We start from the raw sequence: 12283 nt of genomic DNA on the forward strand, positions 1-12283 counted from the left end.
CCCTGGCATGAAAAAAGAGGCTGGAGGATTTACTGGGGGGCCTGAATTGAAGGGGAAGAGGAAGGTGCCCAGGCAGCTTGGGGGTGGGTGGGAGTAAGGTAGGGCTGCAAGGAGCCCCAGGGGACACAATGAGCTTGACATCCTGAGACACCTGAGTGTGGGACCCCAAGTTATCCAGGGGGTCTGCGTTCCTCAGGCACCGGCTGCCTGCTTTCTCTCCTCTGCTGTGGGTTACTGAGTCCCCTCTGTCAGGAGGAGCAGCAGGCTGGGTTTGCCCAGGAGGGTCAGGGCTGCCATTGTCCCCAGGCTGTCCTCTTCCCAACAGCTCAGTGTTTCCAGCCTGGGGATCCCAGTAGGAATGCCCTCCCCTGGGGCCATGGGTGCCCCCAGGCACCGGACAAGGGGAACAACCCACACCTGCGTCACAGGGCAGCCTGCTCTGCCCCACGCACATCTGCACCCTCTTCTAGCCATTAATCTTTGCCATCTTGGGCTCAAGTAATTGGATTTCCTGGGTCACATGATGAGATAAAAAGTCCCCAATCCACAGTAAAGATATTGGGTTATCCAGGGGGAATTAATGTAGAAAGGCGAAAGAGAGGGTAAGAGGGAGGAGAAGGTGAAGGGCTCTTGTGCTCATTTCTAAGCAGTCTGTGGCTAGTAGCCTTCCTCTGCGGACATCCAGAACCAGGCTGCCCTCTGCAGCCCCGTAGCAGTTTGGGCAGATACCCCCTTTTTCCCCGCTTCTTTCTGTTTCTCACTTCCCCTCCCACACCCCACTAAAGGGTGAGTGACCTTGTGTGGAGACCTGGAAGAGACGGAAGGACTGCGGGAGTTAGCCCAGCTAGAGGAGCCAGGGGAGGAAGACACCAGGATGGGGAGTGGAGCAAGTGCTGAAGATAAGGAGATGGCCAAGAGGTCCAAGGAGCTGGAGAAGAAGCTACAGGAAGATGCAGACAAGGAGGCGAAGACGGTCAAGCTGCTACTGCTAGGTAAGGTGGGAACTTTCCTGGCGGGACAGTGGAGTCTGTCTTGGGGGAGGCCAGGAATGAGTGAGCAGGTGAGTGACTGCACCCACGGGAACTGCTCTCCCTGGACTTAATAACAAGTGACTGTGCAACCAGGGAAGAGCTGTGCAAGCAGGCTTCCAGGTCAGGAATGGGACAGGATGATGTGGCCTGCGGTTCTGGATTGGCCAAGCAGTGCATGGGAAGAGCACAACCCTTAAGCAAAGGGAGCCTTGGCCAGGGGAGATGGGATGCAAGAACAAAGCAGAGATGCTGTTGTAGGAAAAGTGGATGTTTGCTTTGTGAGAAGGGATTTATGAGTGGAGGAGAGATGGGGAAAAAGAAAAGAGGGGCTGAAAGGGAGAGCAGGGCGAGGCTGGAGTCCAACCCGGCTGCTTTGTTCCTCCTGGGCTCAGAGATGTGGCCAGCTTGACTGTGGTTTGGTGTTTTTAAGCCAAGATGAAGCTCTTGTCCCGAACGGCACCAGATGGACTCTCATTAGCTTGACGGTTTCTTAAGCGAGGTGCTTATCAGGGCTCACAGGCATGTAACAGGAGGTCATAAGCATCTTCTGGAGAGGACGTGGGGGTGGGGACATCAGCCCGTTAGTGAGGATTAAAAGGGCTGGAGAAGAGGTGCCTGCAGGTCTGGTAACAGCAGCCCATTCCTGCCAGGACGAAGCCCGCTTTGCTGGATTTGTTCACCCTTCTTCCTTGAGGGCCCGTACATGACAAGGGCATCATTCTGGTCAAAAAAACAATGTATTTACTTTTTAATTTTCTGTATTTCCAGCCCAATTGGCCAAATCCATTCCAAATCCATGAGTTGGTCCAGAGCCATAAGTGGCCCTACTACCAGCAAACATCCTCCACCCCCATCTGGGGCTTCAGATGTTCCCAAAACCTTTGGCGGGCATCCTATTTGCAGGCCCAAGCCCAGAGGCTTGGGGTTCAGATGCCCCTGAGTTTTGCTTGCCCTCAGCCATAAGGCCCCAGGAGCAAGCTAGGGTGGAGTCGCCCATTTCCATAAAGCGGGCATAAAGCCAAGATTAACTATGCATCACCAATGCGGGTACTACCTCATGCCAGCACAGCCGTCTTCCCCGGGTGCAACTAGGAAGCCACTGTGGTGATCATGGTATTTCTCCTAGGTAAGCATAGGCTATGCTTGATCTGAACCTTCAAGAAGCTGAGAAAGCAAATACATGGTGGGTGTGACATGTCATGTTAGATGGAGCCCCCCAACTCTGGACAGGGAGCTGGGAAAGCTGGGTACTAGTCCCAGCTTCTCAGGCTGACCTTGCACAGCTCTTGGATGTGCCTGAGCTAGCTCTTGGGTAACAGGAGCACAGCAGCGCTGTCTGCTCCACGCAGAGGAAAGGCTCTGCAGTGTTTTGGGTCGTCCCTGCAAGGCAACTGTTCTGGCGTGTTCCCAGGATCCATCCTGTCCTCATTAGCGGTCATGACAGAGGCTTTGAGAGCACTGGAGTGGAGGAAGGCACAGCACACTGATGAGCATGTTTGTCTCCAGCTTCTTGTGGCATTACGGGTAATCTAGCAACATGATTAAATGCTTCATTAACACGGGAAGGGCTGCGCTTTATCTCTGACCATATTGATTTTGTCTTCCTAGGTTAGCCTAATGCTCAATGGCAGAACAGGCTGTGTGCTGAGATCGGATGCCTTTGATAGGCTCTAGCTCAAACACAAGTTCAGGCTTCATTCAGAAGTGGCCGAGTGGGGCTCTCTGCCCTGAGCTGTGCCACTGGTCAGACAAGGTGGCCACAATGACTCCTCCTGGTTTTAAAATCGATGTCCCCCTCCTGGCAGGTCTTCCCCTTCTTCAAGCTGGCATGTTCTGTGCTACCTGAGCACTGTAGCTAACTCTTGTTCACTCCTGCTCTATAGCTTAGGGGGCTTCTGTATCTCCTTCACTGTGCCCTGCCTTCTCCCTTGTGCTATGAGAGGTTTCCAAGTCTCTGCCAGGCCAACGCTAGTCCCAAAGAAACAGAGATCTCCAAGAATGTGCCCCTGCTCCAACCACCAACGGGCTGGTTCAGTAGCGTAACTAGAGGGAGGTGAGCAGGGCACCAGCCTCAGGTGCAGTTTCAGAGAGGGCTTCAGAAAGGTGGCTCCAGGGGACCTGGAGCAGTGATGGCAGCCGGTGTCTTTCGTGCCCGCTCTTTGGCCACTGTTCTAGTGGCATTTGACAGAGACACATTCAAGCCCTTTTGGCCCAGGCACTGCAAGGTGTGATGGGTGCATCTCTGCTTAGGGCGCTGAAATAATTAGTTATGCCTCGGATTGGTCACGGGAGAAAGCTCACCCGAGCAGGAAATGGAGGCCATAGGTTTCTGCCGGCTGCCCACCCCTCCCAGGCCTGGGAGCAACAAGCCACCCATGCTCTTCTCATCCCACAGCCAGTACAGAAAAGGGTGCCCCTGGCTCAAGCAGACAGATCCAAGTGCACTCAAGGCTTGGCCTTCAATTCAGGTTAGGCAATGGCTCTGCCATAGGGAGTGTGTGTCACTGCCTCACTCACCCAGCATCACTCCTAAAAGGGATAAAGGCCTTCTCTGGCAGCTACAGATCATGGCGGCGCTGCCTGCCAGCCCCACTGTAGGGGCAGGCAGCACATGCCTGGCTAAACAACACTGCAAAGTTTATCCAGCTGATGGCAGGGATGTGGGGCTCAGCACAATTAGGCCCTTAATTCTAAGCAGCTTCCTGCTTGGGAATAAGCTGCTTAAAGCAATGAGACGAGGCAATCTCCAGGGCTTGTCACAGAGAGCTGAAGGGCAGGAGGAGAGAGAACAGGAATCGGGAGAGGCTAAGAAATGCTAAGCCCTGGCACAAGCTAGTCATGTCCAAAGGGAGAGGACACACAGCCATGCTGAGAATCCCAGCTCCAGAGGGAGTTCAGCCCCTCCAGCTCTCGGGAACACGGTGCTCTGTGTCTCCGTCTCCCGCAGGCCTTCTACCATGCGGGGGTGCAGAGGGGATCCCCAAAGCACAGACAGGTCTTGCAGTGTAGCTTCCAAAGCCAGGCACTCATGTGTTAAGATGAAAGCAGTACAAACAGCAGAGTGGTCCTTAATCCCTGCAGTTCAGTGATCTCTTGATTATTCCTATTCCCCCATAAGTGACTTAGCCTCTAGGTGGCATGGATGGTTTTGGAGGCAGGCAACTCCACACTTCTTGGGGCAGTGATGTGGGCAGGCCCAATGGCAATCCTGAGGAATAAAGAGAAGGTAAGAGTGAAAGAAATAGGGCACGTCTACATGTTCGTTAATGCACCATAATTACGGTGCATTTAGTTTTATACCTGTAATAACAGGTACTAACCTAGTGCACTGTAATTAGCAGTCCTATGCAGTAGCACTGGCACATGCTCTTTTTTTTGGTGACACTAATGTGCAGTAGACTAATTCTACTGCGGATTAGCACGGTTTTTTCCTGCCGCGCTAATACACAGAATTAGTCTATTGCACATTTAGCTTCTTGTGTAGATGCACCCACCGAGGGTCAGGGCTGGCTCAGGCAGAACAGCATGCCTCCCCACAAGACACTGCTCAGGAATGCAGCATACCAGCTCCAGCACGAAGAGGGAGGAGATGAGCTCCTTCAGCAGAGCAGGCCTCCGGACCACTAGGTAAAACAGGAGAAATGGCTGGTCTTTCCATGGGTTTGAGCCTTTGATCCGTTTAGTGGCCTCCTGGGAGCCCAGTGACTAGATCTCAATTCACTCCATCCAGGAATAATATGCCACTAAACAGACCCACCGGGTTTCAGAGAAATCCAGCAGTGCTGCACTACCTGGGAGCCAATTCCAGAGGAAAGCACTTCAGGGACAAGCAGAGCAGTGTAAGTCCTGAATGCTGGCTCCTTTTGGCTGGCTCTCAGACCATACCATCATCACAGTATTATTGTGGGGAAGGGCTGCGGTCTCCCCTTTTAGGGCTGGAGTCTATCACTGTTGGCACTAAAGTATTTCCTCCCATTTTTTCTAGGTGCTGGGGAGTCAGGCAAGAGCACAATTGTCAAGCAGATGAAGTAAGTGCGATCTCTGGCCTGGATCTCAGAACAAATATCAGATCTATTTCCTTCCAGAGGTCTGATCTGGGGATAAGTACAGCCTATTTAACTTGCTAACAGCGGGTAGGCCAGGCTAGGTGCGGGACAGCACTGAAATGAGCAGAATAAAAGGGACTAAAGATGTAAATAGATGTAATATCTGTAGCTCCGTGGTCTTGGATCAAAAGGAGAGCACTTCTCTTGCTTCCTGGGTCAAAAGCTGTGGGATGTCTCTTCATGCTGTAGGCTAAGAACAAACAAAGGATGTATGTGGGAGATCCCAGGCATCAGCTGTAGCTGCCACTGAGGGCATGGACATTGGGTTAAATGGAGTGGTGATCTAGTGTCTCAGCAGCTTCCCTTGGCTAATGCACAGCACGCCAGGCACTGGGAACAGTAGGTGTTTGCAGTGGCAGGCTGATTCTTAGCCAGGCACCAACCAGCAAGTGTCAAATCCTGAGGAGGACGAAGCCGGGAGAGCACTTCTCTGGCTTGTGGCTGATACCCGCTGGATGGAGCGGCAAGTACTTTAGAGAAGAGGATCAGAACAAACAGTCTTGGCAAGCTGGAGAAGCAGCTGGAAACCAAGGCAAAATTCAGTACAGAGTGCACAGCACGCTGTGTTTAGAGAGGAGATATCCGATACACCAGTACCGAGCGAGGTGGAACTGGCTGGGCTGCAGTGCAGTCATGAGGGGCCTGGGGGCTGTAGTGGCTGCAGACTGAATAGGACCCAACCACAAGACTCTTGACTGAATAAGAGTCGCAGCTGGTCAGTCTAGGAGCCAGAGAGTTAGCCTGGGCCATGCTTTCCCCCAGCGGAAGCTGCCACCACTGGCTGCTTAAATGACAACCAGAGACAGAAGTTTCTTGTTGCATTTAGCCCTGGCTGGGAGGCACCAATTTGCCCATGTCACAGTGGATGCAGACATGGGCTTGGCCATGTGCCAGCACTAGGGGGTAAAGAGGCTCCTCACTCCCCTGTGTGGGTGATGCACATTGCTACACCAGCCTGCTAGGCTGAGCACTGTGCAGGTGCGTGGGTCCATAGCTCTGCCCCCACCCCATTCCCTGTCACCGGCCAGGGTGCTTGAACCAGCCCTGCTGGGAGTCATTCATGCTAGCACTGATTACTTTTCTCCCTCAAGAATGGGCAAAGCAGAGACCAAATCAAGCCTTTGTCAGAGTTTGCTCCCTGAACAGTCACCCAGGCCGGAGCAGAAGATGCCAATCTGTGCTGCAGAAAGAGAATTGCCAGGGACACCCAGGCTGTTTTTCTCAGTAAGGGTCTCTTTGTACATCCCCTACAGGATTATCCATCAGGACGGTTACTCACCAGAGGAGTGCATGGAGTTCAAGGCAGTCATCTACGGCAACATACTGCAGTCCATCCTGGCCATCATCCGGGCTATGACCACCCTGGGGATAGATTACAGTGAAAGTGGGCGAGCGGTCAGTACCCTGCCCTCACAGTCAAGAGGGCTCTTGTCTACCCCAGCAGGGCAGGAGGAGAGGGAGGGTGTAGTGGTCCTCGTGCGCACACACAAATGCATTTCCACAGGCAGTAGGGTGGTCATCATAGAGGACAGTCTGGTTGTCTTCTGTCCTCTATTGATATGAAACCGGATGCCCTTATGTCTCCTATTTTTCTCTCGGAGAGAAAAATAGAGGACCGTAAAGGCATCGGGTTTAGTATCGATAGAGCACAGAGTAGCAGAAAACCAGAATGTCCTCTATGATGGCCACCCTAACAGGCAGGCAGAAGCAATGAGCAATGCTGCAGGATCGACCTGCCACATTAGACGCTGCTCCTGCTTTGAACTTCTCCCCTCCGCCCCACTGCCTGGCTCTCCATCACTCCAACTAATTTGTATTCATGCTAGGAGCCAAGTGTTCCCAGATGCTTCTTACAAAGGCAGATATATATTTTAATAGCGGTCACTGTCCCTTTATGGACAAGCGACAGGCTTCTGTTTCCCCTTCCAGGAATGGTGGCAGGATGAAGACCTGCAGGGGAAGGCAGCTCCTTTCCAGCACACAAAGACAGGAGCTATGAGGAAGGATACCCCAGACACAAAGGCTGGGCTCCTTTCAATGTCTGCAGTGGCCCCAGGGAACAAGGCATTAGATTTCTGCTGCCTCCCACATCAAACTCCTATCAAGTGATGCCATCTACTGGTTAAGGGAAGCATTTCCAGGGGGAGCTTTTGTTCTCCACTCCCAAGACATTGCCAGGATGGATGCAGGGACATCCACCTTGGCCTTTGGGAAAGCTGATCCTTAAAAAAATAAAAATCCAACAAGGGGACGGGGGATTTAGTTCTCAAACACGAACAAAGTCCTGTGTGGATGTGAGGACACACATGTGCCCAGGCTGAGCTCAGGCAGGCCCACACCAAACCGTGCCAGTCTCCAGCCCAGCCTTCTCACAGGCTTTGTGTCTTGCAGGATGATGGGCGCCTGCTGTTCAACTTGGCGGACTCCATTGAGGAGGGGACCATGCCCCAGGAGCTGGTGGACTGTATAAAGAGACTGTGGAAAGATGCGGGAGTGCAGGCCTGTGTCGACAGAGCCTCTGAGTACCAGCTCAATGATTCTGCTTCATAGTAAGTCAGTCCCTATAACCCTGTAATTAAGCAATGCAACTTCCAGATGGCAAGAGCCTTTGGGCAGGGGGATCACTACAGGTCTGGTGATTAATTACTTGAATCAGTCCAGTCATCAGCACCAAAATGACTGATGCCTCAATGAGGTAGACTCCACCACCAGACAGAGGAGTCTCAGCATTGCTCCAGCCAAGGGGAAAGCCAGGATAAGGAGAAACCCTGCAGAAAGGACATTTCAGAGCTGGTTCCCTTTGAAGCCAGTACAAGTTTTAATTTTAACACTGGCATAGCCTGTCAAGGGACTTGGGGCATCCAACAGGAAAGACCAGAATGGTTTGAAGCATTAGGATGCATGCCAACATACACAGACAGCTCTCACGGGCTGCTTCTGCAGTGTCGATATTCCCCATCACTACCTTGGCTATATTAGTAGCCTCAAAGCATCACCACCTATCTGACCATTGCAAAGGCTGCTGACGCAACACCCAGTTTCATTCCTACTGATTGGGCGATGTGGAGCTCACACAGCTCAGAATAGGGACAGGAAACTGATACTACACGTGAAGGTAGTTTGGGGGCCGAGAAGCAGCTGTCTCACGTAGTATGGTATAGTGTGCAAGTCCTACATGGAATTTTAGGCTCTCTTCTGAATAGCCTCCGAGTTATGTAACTCACATGGGGCCAAGCCTTGCTTCCACTCACACCACTGTAAACCTGCTGAAGACAGCTGAGTTACTTTGGATGACACTGCAAAAGGCACCCTCTGGTTTAACAAACCACATCCTGTTAGCCAGCTCTCTAGCAGGCCACAGCAGATGTAGTCCCTGCTCCAAAAAAACCACAGTGGAGGAACAACTGGGAGTGCTGGCACTCCAGGCTCTCTAGGCAATGATGCGAATTAAACTGCTCTATGCTATTCTGCTGGCAGCATCCACCAGCACATGGGGCTCTTCCCCACCTGCCCTTTTTGGAGCCCGTAAGCTTTTTGGAGCAGGGACTGACCTTATGTTTTGTATCTACAGAGCCCTGGCCACATAGCAATGCGCAGCAAGCCCATACGCACGCTTTGTCCCTGCTTAAGCCAGGAGCTGATGAAGGGGACCTCCCCGCTCTCCTGCTCTGCTAGAAGGACATGTCCTTTGCCACAGGCTGGCAGAGTCACGGTGTATAGGGATAACATTTCCAGTAGCTCTCATAAGATTGCTATCGGCCTGATAACACCTTCCCCATCCTCTTCCTGCATCCTGTGGCAATATTCTGCATCCTTTACAATTGCTAAAATGCTCCTGCATTCTCCTTTAGCTACCTGACCCAGATGGAAAGGATTACAGCTCCTGGCTACCTCCCCACCGAACAGGATGTGTTACGGTCCCGAGTGAAGACCACAGGCATCATAGAGACCAAGTTCTCGGTCAAAGATCTAAACTTCAGGTGGGGATAAGTGTAAAGGCCTCTCATTTTTCTCCTGATAAGCAGCTGCAGCCCTAGGGGCTCATTCGCCCAGCTTCCTTAGCTCAGCCATTCAGCTCTGTGTGCAGGCCTTCCACTCAGTTTTCATTCTTCCGAGAGGCTTCACAGCCATAACGAACAAGTCAGCCCAAACCAGGGAAAACTAAATGAACCGAACCAACCAGAACCTGCTGTCTTCCTTCAGGCAAAGTGAAGGAAACCATTCTAGCTCCATGCTTCACCACAGCCTAAACCCCCTTCAGACTCCTACCTCATTAGCTGCTATTGCTCCCAGCTGGCTCCCAGTTGCCCAGCCAGGCAGACTATTAGTTGCTGAGTACCTGCACCTGGCCTCTCAGCCTTCGAAGGCCAAACACCCCCTTACAACCACCATGTGCATTAAGTGCGCTAGGATAGAAGATGCCATGTAAAAGCAGTGGTACTATTCCCTCCACAGGATGTTTGATGTGGGAGGACAGAGGTCAGAGCGCAAAAAGTGGATCCACTGCTTTGAAGGTGTGACCTGCATCATCTTCTGTGCAGCTCTTAGCGCCTATGACATGGTGTTGGTGGAGGATGATGAAGTGGTAGGTTCGCTCTTACTCACTATCTGCCTACAGCCTAATGCCAGCAGTTCCTCTCCACCAAAGTGCGTCTCTGAGGCTGCTTCCCTTCCTGGATGCCTCTGAAAAATAGAACAAAGTCCTGTCACAGCTGAGCTCAGTCTGAACATAACTGGCTTAATGAGAACAGCAGCATCACTCCAAAAGAGGAAGCAGCGTGGAGAGGGCTGGGTGCCAAACCTTGTCCTGGGTAGCTAGATCCCTGAGGATGCGGGGAGGCACCAGCACAATGAAAAGGAAGTATAAGAAACTTGAATGCCAGCTTGTAGTTTATGCAAAGCTCATGGTTCATTGTTCTGTGCTGACGCAAGTCTGGAAAGCAATATAGCTCTCGTCTGACATCAGTCTGTAAATAAATGCCTGCCTTCCACCCAGCAGAGCTGGCAGCTGAAACTAATTCATGTAGCAGGGTGACATCCAGTGGCTAGTCAAGGCTAATCTTACATGTGTAGCCCTTAAAGAGATTTCAAGGCTGCCTGCCTGCCCTCAAAGGTGACAGCAAAAAGAAACAGGACAAGGGAGATAGGCTTGTGGTTAAACCTTGCAACTGAGAGTTACAAGAGCTCAATCCTTATCCTATCTGTGGCCTCCTAGGAAGGTCAGACCAGATCACTGTTAATCTATGAACCTGTGTAGGAGCTAGAAGAAGGACCACAGCAGTCAGTTTACAGTACAGCCAAGAATTACCACAATCCCTAGGGTGAAATCCTGTTCCCATGGACTCGCATAGGGCAAGGACATCACCCAAGATCATGGCTGCTAGTTAAATGTCAGTCACACAGCAGAAAGGGGCTGAAGCTTACAAATAGCAATTAAAACATGCATGTGGCTATGCACCTGCAGGTGATGAAGGGAACAGGTGAGTCATAAGGAAAGCAAGCACCTGGAATTAGCCAGGCAGGAAACAGCAGGTGAACACATGCTCTCATTAGCTGCAAGAATCACTTGCAGTTTACAATTTTAAATGAAGGACTTATCACTATTTTACAGATTGTATCTGAAGCTAATTGATGGGCAAAGTCATTGCAAATCCATCTGCTGTGTGTCCACGCTTTGCAGCAATGTGGGGGTGCACAGAGTAGGGACCAGTCCAACTCCTTTCATTTACCTTGGATCCCAGCTGAAGCTGAATGCTTATGCAATGCTTTCAATGGTAGAAGGTCCAGGGAAAGGCACATCAGCTCTGTTACACTGTGAAGATGTAATAGGAGTTTCCCCATAAAAAGGACAGAGTGGGGGTCTTTTGTGAGCCAGCATGGAGCTTATAGTGTCTGGGGCATGGGAGAGGAGTATATTCTAGGTTTTTGGTTTATAAGATCATTGAAAGCAAAGGGTGCAAATCATAAATTAGAGCCATTACTCTGTCTTTCACGAGTGCCTCAGTGGTCTAGTCATTGTGGACTGGTCGCGGGTGCCCTATAAAGTCTCATGCACTCACCTGCATCAGATACTTGACATTCCCTCTGCTCTGGCATGGAGTAGGATGGATAAAACCAATTAGATTATCTAGCCAACTACCAGAATCCCAGAGATTACATCCCAGTATTGTCAGCTAACTCTAGCCTTTGTGAAGTCAAACTAAGACTGACCTCTGTGACCGGGACTTCCCCACCATGATGCAAGATGGACTTGAGGGGAACGCCTCCAGACCTCAGGTTGGGGAGGACTGGGTTAGAGAGCTTCTGGAGGGGGCTGGCTGTGTTCAGATCAGTGGGTTCAGACGCTCCCTCCCCAGGGTGTTGAGGGAGCTAGCAGGGGTTATTGCAGGGCCCTTGGCACAGCTTTACAAGCACGCGTGGTGCTCGGGCCAGGTGCCGGATGATTGGAAGATAGCCAACATGGTCCCCATCTTTATAAAAGGGAAGAGGGAGGACCCGGGCAACATAGGCCTGTCAGTCTTACCTCAATCCTAGGGAAACTCTTTGAGAAGATCATCATGGAGCACATCCGTGATGGGCCAGCCTCAGGGATGATGCTCAAGGGCAACCAGCACAGTTTCATAAGGGGCAGGTCATGTCAGACCAATCTGATTGCCTTTTATGATCAGGTCAAAAAAGCCTTGGATGCAAGTGTTGCCGTGGATGTAGTCTTTCTGGATTTCAGCAAGGCCTCTGACACGGTCTCCCACCCCATCCTCATTAAAAAATTGGGCAGCTGTGGCATTGATGCCTACACAGTCAGATGGATTGCAGATTGGCTGAAGGGTCGCACTCAGGGGGTGGTGGTGGAGGATGGGTCATATTCAACCTGGGGAGAAGTAGGCAGCGGAGTCCCCCAGGGCTCGGTCCTTGGGCCCACGTTGTTCAATCTCTTTATCAGCGATTTGGATGATGGTGTGAAAAGCAACCCATTTAAATTAGCTGATGATACCAAAATTTGGGGTGAGGTGAGTACGCTAGTAGGGAGGGAAAGACTGCAGAAAGACTTGGATAGGTTACAGAGGTGGGCTAGCGAAAACAGGATGCGCTTCAATACTGACAAGAGCAGGGTGCTGCACACTTATAAGATGGGAAACTCCCTTCTTG

The 12283-nt window shown here is 51.4% G+C and overlaps 1 protein-coding gene across 1 annotated transcript in view; it reads left to right on the forward strand.

The window, feature by feature from the left end:
- Positions 1-600: 600 nt before the first annotated feature.
- The window catches only part of GNAT2 (G protein subunit alpha transducin 2), a 17029-nt gene continuing 5346 nt past the window's right edge, over positions 601-12283 (forward strand). Inside the window, exons 1-6 of the mRNA XM_019546281.1 lie at positions 601-992; positions 5017-5059; positions 6391-6532; positions 7529-7686; positions 8989-9117; positions 9593-9722. Of these exons, the coding sequence (XP_019401826.1) occupies positions 875-992; positions 5017-5059; positions 6391-6532; positions 7529-7686; positions 8989-9117; positions 9593-9722 (720 nt within the window). The 5' untranslated portion in view covers positions 601-874. The remainder of the gene's footprint in view (positions 993-5016; positions 5060-6390; positions 6533-7528; positions 7687-8988; positions 9118-9592; positions 9723-12283) is intronic.

The sequence above is a fragment of the Crocodylus porosus genome, unplaced genomic scaffold (assembly GCF_001723895.1).
Source record: "Crocodylus porosus isolate Cpor-Errol unplaced genomic scaffold, CroPor_comp1, whole genome shotgun sequence".
Lineage (NCBI taxonomy): Eukaryota > Metazoa > Chordata > Crocodylia > Crocodylidae > Crocodylus > Crocodylus porosus.